Genomic DNA, 14,666 nt, shown 5'->3' with positions numbered 1-14,666 from the left:
TCCGAAGGCTCGACCGGGGCTGCCTCGCATGGCTGTGGGTGGGAGACCCCCGTTCATCTCCCCCGTGGGCTGCTTCCCCCGCAGCAAGCGATCCGGGTGAGTGAGGAGGAAGCCACAGCGCCTCCGTAATCTGGCCCTGGCTGGGTCCACAGGACCTCACGGGTCACCTGGGTCAGCCCCACTTGGGGGCGGGGGGGGGGAGCAGCACACGGGCATGAGTACCAAGAGGTGATAGTGATGCAGAGGGGTGTGGCACATCTTGGTGGCTGTCTGCCGAATGCTTTGACTCGTCTGCTGCCTCATCTGTAAAGTGGGGACCACCGCTCACTTCTGAGTGGTCAGGTGCTCCAAATGAGACGTCAAGAAAAGCCGTAGGCCCAGAGTCTAGCGCATGCTCCGTGCTCACCAGAGGGCAGGCTCCATCCACTCCCCCAAGTGCTGCAGGGACCAGCCCACCCTCCTGGAGCCCTGATGGCCAGCAGGGGGGCAGATGGGCTCCTCATTTCAGTGAATGGGAACCAGTAACAGGCAGTACTTATTCCCAACCCCCCACCCCCTGCCCCGCTCTCTTCTTCTTCTTAAAGGTTTTAAACACCTAATTTATTCCATCCATTAGATAGATTTTGTAGATTTAATCATTTTCACAGTTGGTGGCTCATTGGATACTCAAGATAAACTCCAAATGAAAGTATAATGGTGAGGACAAATGAGTTTTCACACCACAATGGCAGAAACCTGCTTGGGAAGAGGGTTTAAGAGGAACAAAAATACATACAGATATAATTTTTTTTCCCCGGCAGCCGCTTTTGCTGACTATAGTAGGTTACCACAGTTAATTTCACCAGTTTTGTTCATCTGTAAAATTGCATAAAAGTGACATTTTTGTGCTCATTATAGCAACTGCTGATTTATGGCTGGTAAATGAAGAGCTGGTCCCTTTTTTGCGGGACTCTCCGAGCGGCGCTAAGTGCCCATGAAATTGCTTGTATAATGTAGTTTAAATCCAATCTCAGAGAAAGATTCCCCCGTTGGCCAAAGTGACATTTCCATTCTCCACACCGAGTTTATTTTAGGCCACTTAGGGAGGGGGCTGCCCCAGGCAGGGTCAGGATGCGGGCCTGTGGCCAGCCAGGGGTCGGCTCCACCTGCCCGGCCCCGAATTAGGCCCGAGGGATGAAGGGGCACTCCCCTAGTCTCCTTGGCATGCTGAGTGCCGCCTGCCTCTTCCCTCCCTGCTGCCCTGCCCAGGTCAGACCACATTCCTGCACCTTAGGGCAGAAGGGAATGACCTTTGCAACACGCATGTGTGCCCCACCCCTCCCCTGCCCTGCCCTGCGGCGAGGAGGCCCCTTTGCACTGGCCCCCTGCCCTCCCAGGCCGCCTGTCTCTCCTCTTCCACACGCCTGATCCGGGCTTCTGCTCTCATTCCATATTACTTACAGTTCCTCACTCAGGACATGCTTCCTCACCTCTGGACCTCTGCCTGTGCTGTTTCTTCTGCCTGAAATATGTTGCTGTCCCCTCTCCTCACCCCTTTTGACATCGCCTTCACTGGGATGCCCTTTCTTCCAGAAAGCTGTCTCGCTTTCCAGAGCCCTGCTGGGTGAGGCCCCCGCCCCATCCCCAAATGCCTTAGCCTTCCCATCACAGCACGTGTCTTGCTCTGACCGGCTGTGAGCCCAACAAGGGGCTCAGGGGCGAGGCTCTGGATGGATGGGATGTGGGGTGAGACCTTCAAGGGATGGGCAGGTGGGGTCTGCACTCCACCCCAGCCACAGTGCCAGGACCCCCCGGGCTGGCCAGAAGGAAGGGCAGCCTGAGCCCCTGCCCTTCCGCCCCCAGGACGGCCCTCATCCCAAGCAGATGGGGAGGGCGTCAACACTCCCACTCGGAGAGCACCCGATGCTGCCCGCACTCCACCACGCACAACTCATGAAAGTTCGCAGCCACCCTGGGAGGCAGCGTTCATGGCAGTATCACCTCCCATTTTACAGATGAGGAAACTGAGGCGCCCCATTCTCAAGTTCCCCCTGGGAGTCACCGGTGGGCCCCAAGGGTATCATGAGGCAGGAGAAAGGCAGTGTGCTGCAGAGACCTTGTAGGGAGGGGCCCCTCGCCCCAGGGCCTAGACAGGTGACCATCTCCCAACTCCGACTGTGTGTCTCACCCCCTTTGGCAGCCAACACTCCAGGCCACCCTGCACAACTGACACAATCGTGATCCCCGGTTCACAGGTGGGGAGGCTCTGTCAGGCAAGCCACAAAGCCCCACAACCAGGCAGGACTCCACTCAGGCCAGCCAGCTCTAAAATCCGGAGACCTCCCATCTGTCTCCCACAGCCCGCCCCCACCCCACCCTTCTTTCCCCACCTCGGGAGGGTCCTGGGAGCACTGAAGAATGTCTCAGGCTCCGGGGAGGGGCTCTGGATGGAAGAGGGGGGTCTGCCCACCGGCAGCCCACCTCCCCCAGGACAGTGGCCGGTAGGACGGTCAGCCTGTCACACAAAGTGCAGCCTCCGGCCCCACAATGACAGCGTGCAGAAGAGGCAGTGGTTACCACCCTGGCCTTGTAGGTGACAGGCAGACTTGGGGATGGGACGGGCAGCCACTGTGGCTAAAACCCCTCCTCCCCTGCCTGCTGATCAAGGCAGGTCATGTGAGCAACCGCCGAAAGCCAACAGAGCAGCTCCTGTCTGTCCCAGGTCTTGTGCTGGCCTCTGTTCACATAGCAACACATTTAAGTATCCCATAGAGGTCAGCAGGTGGCCATCATCCCATTTTACAGATGAGCCAAGGGAGGCGCAGAGAGGATGACGAAGAAATAGGAGGAAGGGCCTGCCACCAGTGTGGTGTGAAGACGGGGCGCCAAGCGTCAGTGAGGGTGCGGAGCCCCCGGAACTCCTGTTTTCCGCCGGGGGAGCGTGGCCCGGCACAGGCTCCTTGGCAAAGCGTGGGGCGTCTTCTCCTGAAGCTGCAGGTTCACCTGCCCCGAATCCCCGTCCCGGACAAAGTCCCAAGAGAACTCACTGGGTACTCGCACACCAGGAAGCGTGGCGGTGTGTGTGTGTCAGCCCCAAACTGGAAACCACCCAAATGCCGTCAGCAGCAGGAAGGAGGAGTCCACACGAGGACCACACGGCCGTGAGGAAGCGCGAACCACGGCCACCAGAGTGAACCTCACAAAACACCTTGGGTGGCAGAGGCCGATGCGGCCAAGGACGCCTGGCGGGATTCCAGCCCGCGTGTACAGACGCTGCCATCGGAAGTCAGGACGGCTGTGCGCTTGGGCGGAGTCGCAGGCGACACTCTGGGGGGACCGGCAGTGACCCATCGCTCGGCCCAGCGCGTTCCGTCCGTGAAAGCTCAGCTTACGATGCATGCGGTTTGCTTTCTGTACCTTACACCCAAGACGAAGCTCTGGGGTTTAGAAGGGACAAACGGAGGGGCGAGGGGGCAAATGGGGACCCAGAGGAGGGAGTGGCAGGGCTGTGGCCACACCGCCTCCCCGGGTCGCGGGGTCAGCCCTCACCTGTGCTTTCCTCTCCGCTTGTCTCCGCAGGCGAGACGGCCGCCAGCTCCATGCATTCGTCCCGCTACCCGAGCCCGGCCGAGCTGGACGCCTATGCCGAGAAGGTGGCCAACAGCCCGCTGTCCATCAAGATCTTCCCCACCAACATCCGGGTGCCCCAGCACAAGCACCTGGGCCGCACGGTCAACGGCTATGACACCAGCGGCCAGCGCTACAGCCCCTACCCGCAGCACGCCGCCGGCTACCAGGGCCTGCTGGCCATTGTCAAGGCCGCCGTCTCCTCCTCCGGCAGCGCCGCGCCTGCCGGGCCTGCCAAAAGCGTGCTCAAGAGCGCCGAGGGCAAGCGGACCAAGCTGTCACCAGCTGCCGTGCAGGTGGGCGTCGCGCCCTACCCGGCGCCCAGCACTCTGGGGCCCCTGGCCTACCCCAAGCCGCCCGAGGCACCCGCCCCACCACCCGGCCTGCCCGCGGCCGCCGCCACCGCCGCCTCCGTCATCCCCCTGCCTGGCCGCGGCCTGCCCCTGCCGCCTTCCAACCTGCCCTCCATCCACAGCATCCTCTACCAGCTCAACCAGCAGTGCCAGGCCCCGGGCGCCGCGCCTGCCGCCTGCCAGGCCGTAGCCGGTCCCCACCCCAGCCCGGCCAAGCACGGCCCCGTGCCCAGCTTCCCCGGCATGGCCTACTCGGCTGCTGCCGCCGGCCTGCCCGACTGCCGGAAAGGTGCCGAGCTGGGCCAGGGCGGCACGGCGGCCTCGACGCTGGCTGGGGCCACCAAGCCTGCAGGGTACGCCGACGGGGGCCTGGATTACCTGCTGTGGCCGCAGAAGCCGCCCCCACCCCCACCCCAGCCGCTGAGGGCCTACAGCGGCGGCACGGCGGCCAGCAAGTCCCCCGAGGCGTGCGGGGGGCGGGTGTACGAGCGGGCCAGCGGGTCGCCCCTCAGCTGCGCCATGGGGCTGCCCACCGGCTTCACCGTGGGCCAGTACTTCGCCGCCCCCTGGAACAGCGTGCTGGTGACTCCCACCAGCGATTGCTACAACCCGGCGGCGGCCGTGGCCGTCACGGAGCTGGGGCCGGGGGCGCCCCGGGAGCTGGCGGGCCCCCCCGTGGAGGCCCTCTCGGGCCTGCCCAGCAAGAGCGTGTGCAACACGGCCGTGCTGAGCAGCAGCCTGCAGTCGCTGGAGTATCTCATCAATGACATCCGGCCGCCCTGCATCAAGGAGCAGATGCTGGGCAAGGGCTACGAGACCGTGGCTGTGCCCCGGCTGCTCGACCACCAGCACGCCCACATCCGCCTGCCCGTCTACAGATAAGGCCTGCCCGGCGGACGCGTGGACAGACGGACAGGGCGTCGAGCGGGAAGGCAGGCCGCAGAACAGGGTGGGCGGCGCACAGGGGCGCCCAGCCTCGCCCTGTGCCCGAGCGCCCGTGGGTGCCCACAGGGAAGCCGGGCGGGCTGCTGCCGTGCGGCCACCTGATGGGGAGTGGCGGGGCCACCTTTCTCCCCAAGGCCCCTCCCTGCTATCGGCTGCCCGAGGACACGGGGAGGGCCCAGGACCACCACTGACGTCCACCACTTCCTCCATCCAAGCTGGCAGAGGCAGGGAGAGAGAAACCACTTTAAAACAGGAATGGTTCTTGCTGGCTTTCCCAAGAGAGGGGCTCAGGCCACGGGGGGACACAGGAGGAAACGTGATGGTCCAGAGTCAGGGTGGGGTCAGAGCAGCCCCCAGGGGTCAGAGAGCTCCTCCCCCCACGGGCTCCCCGTCTCCTGGAAAAGGAGCAGAGAGGGGGTATAGGAAGTCACAGGGCCCACAGTGTCCCCCACTGGCCAATCGTAGTGAAGACCACTCTGAGAGAGGCTCCAAGGACCACCAGTCCCCCTGCTCCTCCTCCTCTAGATTCTCCTTCCCTCCTCCCATTTCTTCCCCAAACAGAATTACACCCCCATCCCCACCCTCCAGACCCCGTACTACCACCATCCCCTTTCTCTCCACATCTTACAGGGCTGCTGGGCACGGCTGTACAGGCTGTGCACCGCACAAGGGCACCTCGTCCAAGGAGACACCATTTGCATCCTAGACGTGTATATTTATTACGGCAGTTTTCTGAATCTTGAGGAAGGGGCGCCATTTTCCTATTCGCACAAAGGCACCACAGGGGCTGACGGTGGGCCTGCCATCTTAGACACCAGTCAGAGGGACCCTGGCCTGCCTTCCTCAGGGGTTCTCCTCAGAGCCAGTGAGAGGCAACCTACTGGTTTTAACCGGGAGACCCAATCCAACGCCCTTCCTGCAAGCTGCCCTCCAAGGCCCACCCCACACCATGGGGAGGCAGGCAAGGAGCCCCCTCTTCGGTCCCCAAGTCCCGGCCCCTCTGGCACTCCGGAAGCGGTACTGTATCTCTCCAAGGCCTGTTCGAGCACTAAGTGCATTTACAAATCTCTGAGAATGTTTTTTTTTTATACTAAAATTGACCATTATATTCTACTGTGAGAAGTGCAGTCTGCACTATATTGTTTTAAAAACGAAGAGAAAGAAAAAAAAAGGAAAACACAGATGGTGTCTCAGCTGTGGAATTGTTTTGTTCTCTCCTCCCTCCCTCCCTCCCTCCCCCAGGAGTAAAACGGGCTGCCGACCGGGCTTGGAGCCCTGAGGAAGCAGGCCAGGAACCTCCTGGCACCCGCCGGCCACCCTGCATTCAGTGTTTCATTTCCTTTTCCAGCTCTTTCAAGGTAGACACCGTCATTTACCCCGTTTAACATGTCCGCACACAGGCTGAAGGCCGCTGGGTCGTGGCCGGCGACCGGTCTGCAGAGCGGCTGAGACAGAACCAAGCCCGGGCCCCTTGGCTCCTTCCCTGAATGGTGCCGAGGTGGTCTGGGGATGGTGTCTCCCTGCATCACGAGATGCCTTCCCAGCTTTTCCCCTGTGCCTGACCTGCTCCAAGCGTCCACGGGGCAGTATGGCCGTGGGCAGGCCAAAGTGGCTGTGGCAGTGACCTTCTCCCTGGCCAGCCCCGGCACACACCCACTCCAGGCCCCGGCGCCTGGAGATCTGCAGACCCCCCCACCCCGGGACACTTGGCATTCATCAGGCACCTAACTTTGTGCTGGGCACGTTCATATACACTGTGCCTCACTGGAGCCTCGCCACATCCTTGCAAGGTAGTAGGTGTCTGAGAGGAAGAAACCGAGGCTCAGAGATGTTAGGTGACCTGCCTAAGGTCACACAGCAATTCTGAAAAGTTGGGGTCTGGACCCCACAGCATGGACTCTTTTTCACATCCTGTCTCTGCCCTCTCCCCGGGCAGGGGAGCCCGCCATCTGGCCTGGGGGACCTGGGGAGCCCCCAGTTTGTTTTCGTTGTTATTTTTTTTAAGTTTTTAATTTTTTTTTTAAGTTTATTTATTTTTGAGAGGCAGAGCGAGCAGGGGAGAGGCAGAGAGAGGCACAGAGTTTGTGAAGCGGGCTGTGTGCTGACAGCAGAGAGCCGACACAGGGCCTGAACCCATGAACCATGAGATCATGACCTGAGCCCAAGTGGGACGCTTAACTGACTGAGCCCCCAGGAGCCCCACCCCCAGTTTGTTTGATGCAGGCCTCCCTTCCCATGCTCGGAGCCCCACCTGGGCGCCAGGGCGGGACCCAGGCCCTTCGGCATATCACTGTCACGCCCTGGGGAGCAGCCCCGGGGTCCTGCTGGTGACAAGCTGAGAAGGTACTGCCAGGCAGGCCGCTGGGGGTGATCATAAGTGGGAAGCAGAGAGCAGTTGACAAAGAGCTTTTCTGACCTCCCGAAATGGGAGTCTCACAGCAGCTGCATCAGGTACGTATGCAACAAAGTCATCCCCATCTTAGGGGATGAGAACGCAGAACCTGAGGATGGCCTGGCGGACCGACAGGAGGGGAGCGAGGGGAGCGTCAGGCCCCCCACCGGCTCGGGCAGCCTCCGCCCTCACGCAGAGCTGCAGCCCGCCTGGGGCCACGCAGTGCCGGGGAGGTCCCTGGAGGTGGGCAGCCCAGAAGGCCCAGCCTCTGGAGTGAGCTAGAAGCAGGCTGGAGTCGGAGCTTTGCTCCTCCGAGTGACCCTGGACCAGCGAGGGAATTCAAGAACACGAAAGCACCGTTCTGGAACTTGGAGAGGGGCAGAGGGACAGGGTCTAGGGCTAGATTCAGGGCTGGGTGGCGGCCTGTGGCTCAGCTGTTCCCAGGGGCCGCCTCCGCACCAACGGGATCTCCCGGTAGCCCAGGTCCCCACGTCCTGGGCCCACGGCCAGGGGCATCAGGGGAGCTCACGGAGGCAAGCCTGGAGCCACAGGCCGAGCCAGGTCCCTCCATTTGGAGATGCTGGAATTGCAGATTGAGGACCCACCTCCTATCCGGGAAAGGCTCCACCTTTGTGGGGCGGGGCCTGCGCCGTGGGCGGTGGGGGCACGTGGCACAGACAGACTGGGGCCGGCCCCAGGGTCCGGCTGGGGTTCTGGCCCTGCCCTAGCACCGGCTTCCCCCGGCGCCTTGGCCAGGCTCCTTCTTCCCAGGAGCTGAACTAGCTGAGCGCGAAGAGCCTTCCAGAATCACCATGCTGACATGCCGCAGCCCTGCCCTTTATATCATCGCCTCGCAGTGCAGGCGACCACGACGTTACCATCGACGCTACAATCACCAAGGGCCCACAGTCACCCCAGGCACACTGGTCACCAGGCTCGGTGCTAAACGGTGTTAGTCGCCACGACCATTCACCACGATACGGGTGCACGTCCCCGTGTCCCAGGTGAGGCTAGTGACGCCCCCAGGGAGGGCAATCGCTTTGCCCGGCGTCAGCTGAGGCCGGAGGAGGGCGAAGCAGCTGGGATCGAACCCAGGCCTGTCTGATTCAGAGTCTGACCTCTGACCTGCCGCGCTTTGCGGAGAACAATAAACTACCACCAAGCCCCAGATGTGGCCCCCTGGGCTCCAGCACCAAGGTCCAGCCTTGGGGCCCCCACTGCCGGCTGCAGGGTGTGGTGCTGGGTGAAGGGGCAGAGGGGACAATCTGCCCTCTGTCTGTCCCCCCCCCCTCCCCAACCAGAGCTTGTGCAAGCCCTTCCCTGTCTCCAAGCCCCTCCTGGCGACCCCAGGCTCCTCCTCCTGCTGTGGGCTCACACCCCTGAGAGCTGAACTGTCCCACGCGGTAGCCACACGTGCTGGCACGGAACTTCGAGGATTATTAGCACTTACTTCATTAACAAGGGCTACAAGACCACCCCATCTTACAGACTCCAGAGCTGCCCGCGAGGGGCCTGAGAGCCTGGGCAAATATTTCAGTGGAGGGTCCGGTACAGGGGACACTCACCTTTCCGGGAAGCTCTGTGCTTTCTTGACCCATGTGCCAGCCTTCAGAGCCCCTCCCCGCTTCCGGAGAGGGGAACCTGAGACCACGTCAACCCCTGAACTTGCCCGGCAGCAGCCAGCGACCTCGAACCTACGCTAGGGCTTCCAGCTGCGCCGAGACTCCGCCCCCACACGTGCACCCTGTCCCACTGCGCCTGCGCATCCCAGGCTCCCTTAAAGGGCCCTGGTGGTCCTACCCGCCCCCTGCGCGGGCCTGGAAGGTGGAGCCCAGCTAGGGGGGCGGGTGGACTGAAGGATTTCTGTTTAAATCACCAGCACGGCCAGCTCACTAGGACTGTGGTGGCGGGAGGGGAGGAGGCCGGGAAACTGGCTTCAGTAACTCTTCCACTCCATAGGTGACTCGGGGGGGACTTGTGTGGCCTCGATTCCAGATCTGTCAAAGGAGGTCGTGGCATCTGAAGGCCGGGATGTCACCAGGTGATGTGTGATCAGAATGACAGGGCAAATGGGCACTGTGAGAGGGACCTGCCTGAGGGCAGTGGGGTCTAGCGGTTAGAGGATCAGACAGACCTGGTTCCAAGGTTGACACTGCCCCTCATGAGCATGTGGCCTTTGGCAAGTGACCACCCCTCTCCGAGCTGCCTATTTCTCCACTGTAAAGAGACTGGTATTACCGCATTATCACCGTGTGCGGTTGAACATAGGAAACAGGTGGCCAAGTCCCCTAGGGAACACAGTCCGCTTTAGAGAAGATGCCCCCAAAGTTAGGTGTGTTATTTCTGTCATCACCTACTCCAGCTGCTTTCACCTTGGAAAGTGCGTTTCCACGTAAAAAGAGGTCCAAAAACAGGTGCATCCCTCTCCCTCTACCTTGGAGACGCCCAAATCATATTAGCATATTAAAGGCTCTGAAAAGTCCTTCAGGCAAAGTATCCATCCTTTTAACCCAGCATTTCCCTAACTTTTTTTTAGTTCTTTTTTTCAATGTTTGTTTATTTTTAATTTTTTTTAAGTTTATTCATTTTTGAGAGGCAGAGAGCGTGAGCGGGGGGAGGAGCAGAGAAAGAGGAAGACACAGAATCCGAAGCAGACTCCAGGCTCGGAGCTGTCAGCACAGAGCCCGACGTGGGGCTAGAACTCACGAACTGCAAGATCATGACCTGAGCCAAAGTCGGATGCTTATTAATGTTTATTTATTTTTGAGAGAGAGAGAGAGAGAGAGAGAGAGAGAGAGAGACTGAGCATGCGCAGGGGAGGGGCAGAGAGAGAGAGAGGGAGACACAGATTCTGAAGCAGGCTCCGGACTCTGAGCTGTCAGCACAGAGCCCAACGCGGGGCTCGAACCCACAAACTGTGAGACCATGACCTGAGCTGAAGTTGGATGCTCAACTGACTGAGCCACCCACGTGCCCCTATTTATTTTTGAGAGAGAGGGAGAGAGTCGCATTCGCGAGCAAGGGAGAAGCAGAGACAGAGAATCCCAAGCAGACTCGAACTGTCAGCGTGGAGCCCAACGCGGGGCTCGAACTCATGAACTGTGAGATCATGACCTGAGCCAAAAACCAAGAGTCTGACGCTTAACCGACTGAGCTGTCCAGGTGCCCTCCCTAACTTTTTTGATTACCTAAGTTTTTGTTTCTATCCACTAATATCCCCAAGAACAAATACTTCAGGAAATACTGAGTCCTACCTCTTGTACTGCATTTAGGGAAACTGAGTAAGTCCTTCTCTCTGGTGATGTGCGGATCTCAGTTTCCCCAGTTGCAGCACAAAGACTCCTAATGAATTTGTGGCAGAGCAACGGCTGGAATCCAACCCTGGCCTGGAGTCATTGGGCCTCAATTCTGGGGCCACCACATCCTAGTTGGTCTTTGTCCACCGTGTTGAGCTAGGCCCAAAGAGGGGAAAGGACCCCCAAGAAGAGAGGGGAAGACTTCGTTCGACAAGTGGGAGTGAGTACCCCTATTTTGAAAATGACAAAAGTGAGGTTCAGAGAGGGAAGGCAACTTGCCTGAGGGCACACAGCAACTAGGTCTAGGCTCTCCCCAGGCAGATCTGGGCCACCTTCTCTCCTTCTCTCGTTGTTGGGAGGTGCGGGACTTCCCGAGTCTTACAGCCTGGGGACATACCCAATGGGGAGCTCAGCTAGGGGTTCTTTCCAACTAAATTGGCTGCTTCCAAGTTCCCTCTGGCCTCCTCTGAGGAGGCCCCGGGTGTGACCACAGCGGCCCCTGGTGGCCAATCTCCAGGATCCGCAGTCCCACCCTGCTCCAGCCAAAGGCTGCTGTGTGGGATCCACTGGATGCGTCCCAAACCGAGGGGGGCTAAGAGCAGGCAGGCCTCTCTGATGTCACTGAGCACCTGGATCTGGGCACCTGGATTCAAGTCCCACTTCCACCCAAACTCCTCTGTCCTTTCCTGCTAGAAGCCATCACAGATGTTACCATGGAGAAATGGAATGTGCACATGCTCTGGAAAGGCCAAAACACTAAGGGGAAAAAAAATCCCGCCAACCTCCTAGAAGGGTTCTCCTCCTAAGACAGAGGGGGCAAATCCTGACCCCACCACATCTAAGCTGCGTGTTCTTAGGCAAGGTGTTCACTTCATGGGGTGTCACTTTCTTCATCTGTAAAATTGTGATAAAAATGTATTCTGATTTGGGCAAAGTATCAAGAAACCCTGACTCGGTTGTTAAATGAGAAAGAAAAATGATCATCTCAATCATAAGAAGCCTTAAGGTAGGGCGGCCCCAGGGTTGGTTAATTCAGCAGCTCGACGGTATCATCGAAGGCCCTTTCTCATCCTTCTATTCCACTAAACCCCTTTATGGTCACAAAATGGCTGCTGCCATTCCAGGCATCGCATCACAGACCTGAGAGTGCCCAGCAAAGGAGAAGACAGTGTCTTCCTTGATTGCCCTTATTTTCCCAGAAGCCCCCTCTTCCTTCAGCAGACTTCTGTCTTATAGGTCAGAACCGGTTCACATGGCCATTCCTCTACCAATCCCTAGTAAGGGAAACAGAGTCACAGTGGTTGGCTCAGGGGAGCGCATGACCGGAGGAACAGAGTGAAGAACTCTGAACTAAACGGGTGCTGTGGAGAAAGAAGAGGGCATGTGACTTCTGGAAAGGCACCAAACACCTGTCTGTCAGTTCCCAAACATGGTTCCTGAGACGTGAATGCAGAACCCTGAGCACAACGCCTAACACTCCATGTTCACCTGCTTCCTCCTTTCTGGGATTCCCCCCGAGACCAGAAGATGCCGAGCCCGCTCTCCCTCCCTGGGCTTGGGTCTCCGCTGCCAGCACCCCTTCCATCCCGTCCTCTGCCTCCACCACTACCCCTACTCTTCAACTCATAAGCTTGGGCGAACAAAGATCTCCCCATTGTCCACGGTGGCTTTGAACTCCTAGAAAATAAAAGGTAGGGGGTGCTTGATTCTCATGCGAATGCTTTCAGCAGGGAGCCAAAAATTGATAACAGTAGGAACAGGGGCCTGGAGTATTCAATGGCTCCGTCCAAACAACTGAAACGATCAGAACACACGGTCGTCTGGGCGAGGCGTGGAAACTGCCGGCTACAGCATCATTACACTCGGAAATGTCAGACGCGTGCATTCCAGGGAGATGAACAGTGTGGTTGAAAATGGCTTTTGATTTTTAAAAAATCCCCAGCATTCATCTAAAACAATAATAACAGCTAATAATAACAGGGCATGTAATAATGAAGTATTCATAGGCATAAGAGGTAATTGTTCAATTAAGATCTGAGAGTTTCTGAGACTGTCTTTTCTGATGGGGTCCCATTGTTTTTGACTCTGGTAGCACTAATTATTTCCCAGTAGTGCTTTAAACTTGAGATGAAAAAAGCTCTCCTGTCAAATATGACATACAAGTGCTTTATCATTATTAAATACACATACACGCACATAATAAGAAATCCGGGTTGGAATAAAGTTAGGGGTATGTTCAAAGAGAGAGAGCGTTCTAAATGGGAGCCGACAGTCTCAGGGCTCAGCCAAGACAGCAGGCGACAGCCAGGGTCTTCAGGGCAAAAGTGACCTGGCCTTGTCACCTCTCACCCTCAGGGATCAGTGTTTTCTCTCCAGGATGGGCTCTGCGGGCACAGAACACCTGGGTTCAAATCCCCAGCCAGGTGCCCTGGGCAAGAGCCTTCACCTCTCTGAGCCTGGGGTTCCTCATCTAAAACGTGGGGCGCAGTGGACAGTCTGCATCCGCTAGCTATTGCCATAACATCGATGCTTGCGCTTAAATCACAAAAACTCATCGGCATAAAAAAACCCATTCTTCTCATGCATCTTTGGGGTTCCTCTGATCTCACCCAGGCTCCACAGATCTCCTCCCATCCTCCTCCCCGGGGGGGCTAGCCCAGGCATGTCCACTGGCATGCGGTGATTAAAACAGATCTCACAGCCAAGCCGGGGATGCAAAATTACGCTTTGCCCACGGTGGGAGAACACCATGAGGTTATCTCGCAAAGGCACGGACAAAGGGAAGAGTGGGGAATTGGGGCCGTGGACACAGTCTAGCACAGGTACCAACCTTGCAACTTCCCGCGGTAAGCGTCCCCCATTCTCGGTCCCCGTGGGCTAGGGGAAGCCAATGCCATCCCCGGCGCCAGCTCTGCCTTTCAGAGGTCCTGAGCCTCAGGCTTTCTCTGTTACAGAGATTGGCAAGTGATGGAAGAAAGCCGCTGAGGTGCAGCTGGGCGTCGGGGGAAAAAGCCCCGTAGCAAGCAGACCCTAGTGGGCCCGCCCAGGCAAGAGGGATTGCTGGCTGGGGACACTCTTTCTCCAAGTGTCCCTCTGCTTTAGGACACTGCTGCTTCCCGCCGGCTGAAGCAGGAGACACGTGACCCTATTCTGGCCAATGATACAAGAGGGGAGGTCATTTGGGGAAAGGTTTCCTCCCTTATAAAGAGAGAAAAAAGAACCACCATCATCATTCTCTTCACTCCAACATTAGTCTCCCCAACTAATCCTACTCTTTCCACCAATATTACTTTCCCACCAATATTACTTTCCACCAATATTACTCTCGCCCGCCATTATTCTTCCCACCTGCATTACTCTCCCTCCACCAACATTACTCTCCCCAACCAATCTTACTCTTTCCACCAATATCACTCTCCCCCCAATATTACTTTCCACCAATATTACTCTTCCCACACCATTACTCTCCCCCCACCAATATTACTCTCGCCCGCCATTATTCTTCCCACCTGCATTACTCTCCCTCCACCAACATTACTCTCCCCAACCAATCCTACTCTTTCCACCAATCTTACTCTCCCCCCAATATTACTTTCCACCAATATTACTCTCACTCGCCATTATTCTTCCCACCTGCATTACTCTCCCTCCACCAACATTACTCTCCCCAACCAATCCTACTCTTTCCACCAATCTTACTCTCCCCCCAATATTACTTTCCACCAATATTACTCTTGCCCGCCATTATTCTTCCCACCTGCATTACTCTCCCTCCACCAACATTACTCTCCCCAACCAATCCTACTCTTTCCACCAATCTTACTCTCCCCCCAATATTACTTTCCACCAATATTTCTCTCCCCACCATCACTCTTTCTCACCCACATTACGCTTCCTACTAACGTTTCTCTCCCACTGTTACTCTTTCCCACCAACATTCCTCTTCCTCATCATTACTTTCCCACACCAACATTACTCTTCCCCGTCAGTATTACACTCCTCCACCATTACTTTCCCCTCACCAACATTACTCTCCCCTGCCGGCATTGCTCTATCGCACCATTATTCCTTCCT

General features: G+C 57.7%; 1 protein-coding gene across 1 annotated transcript in view; it reads left to right on the top strand.

Annotated features, from left to right (window-relative positions):
• FAM222A (family with sequence similarity 222 member A) overlaps positions 1–6,085 on the top strand; it is a 55,703-nt gene extending 49,618 nt beyond the window's left edge. The window contains exon 3 of the mRNA XM_030336642.1: positions 3,559–6,085. Within this exon, the coding sequence (XP_030192502.1) occupies positions 3,559–4,841 (1,283 nt within the window). The 3' untranslated portion in view covers positions 4,842–6,085. The remainder of the gene's footprint in view (positions 1–3,558) is intronic.
• The last annotated feature ends 8,581 nt before the right edge of the window (positions 6,086–14,666 follow it).

This window comes from Lynx canadensis, chromosome D3, assembly GCF_007474595.2.
Source record: "Lynx canadensis isolate LIC74 chromosome D3, mLynCan4.pri.v2, whole genome shotgun sequence".
NCBI lineage: Eukaryota > Metazoa > Chordata > Mammalia > Carnivora > Felidae > Lynx > Lynx canadensis.
Note: the sequence above shows the minus strand (reverse complement) of the source record. Positions and strands in the feature narration are given on the sequence as shown.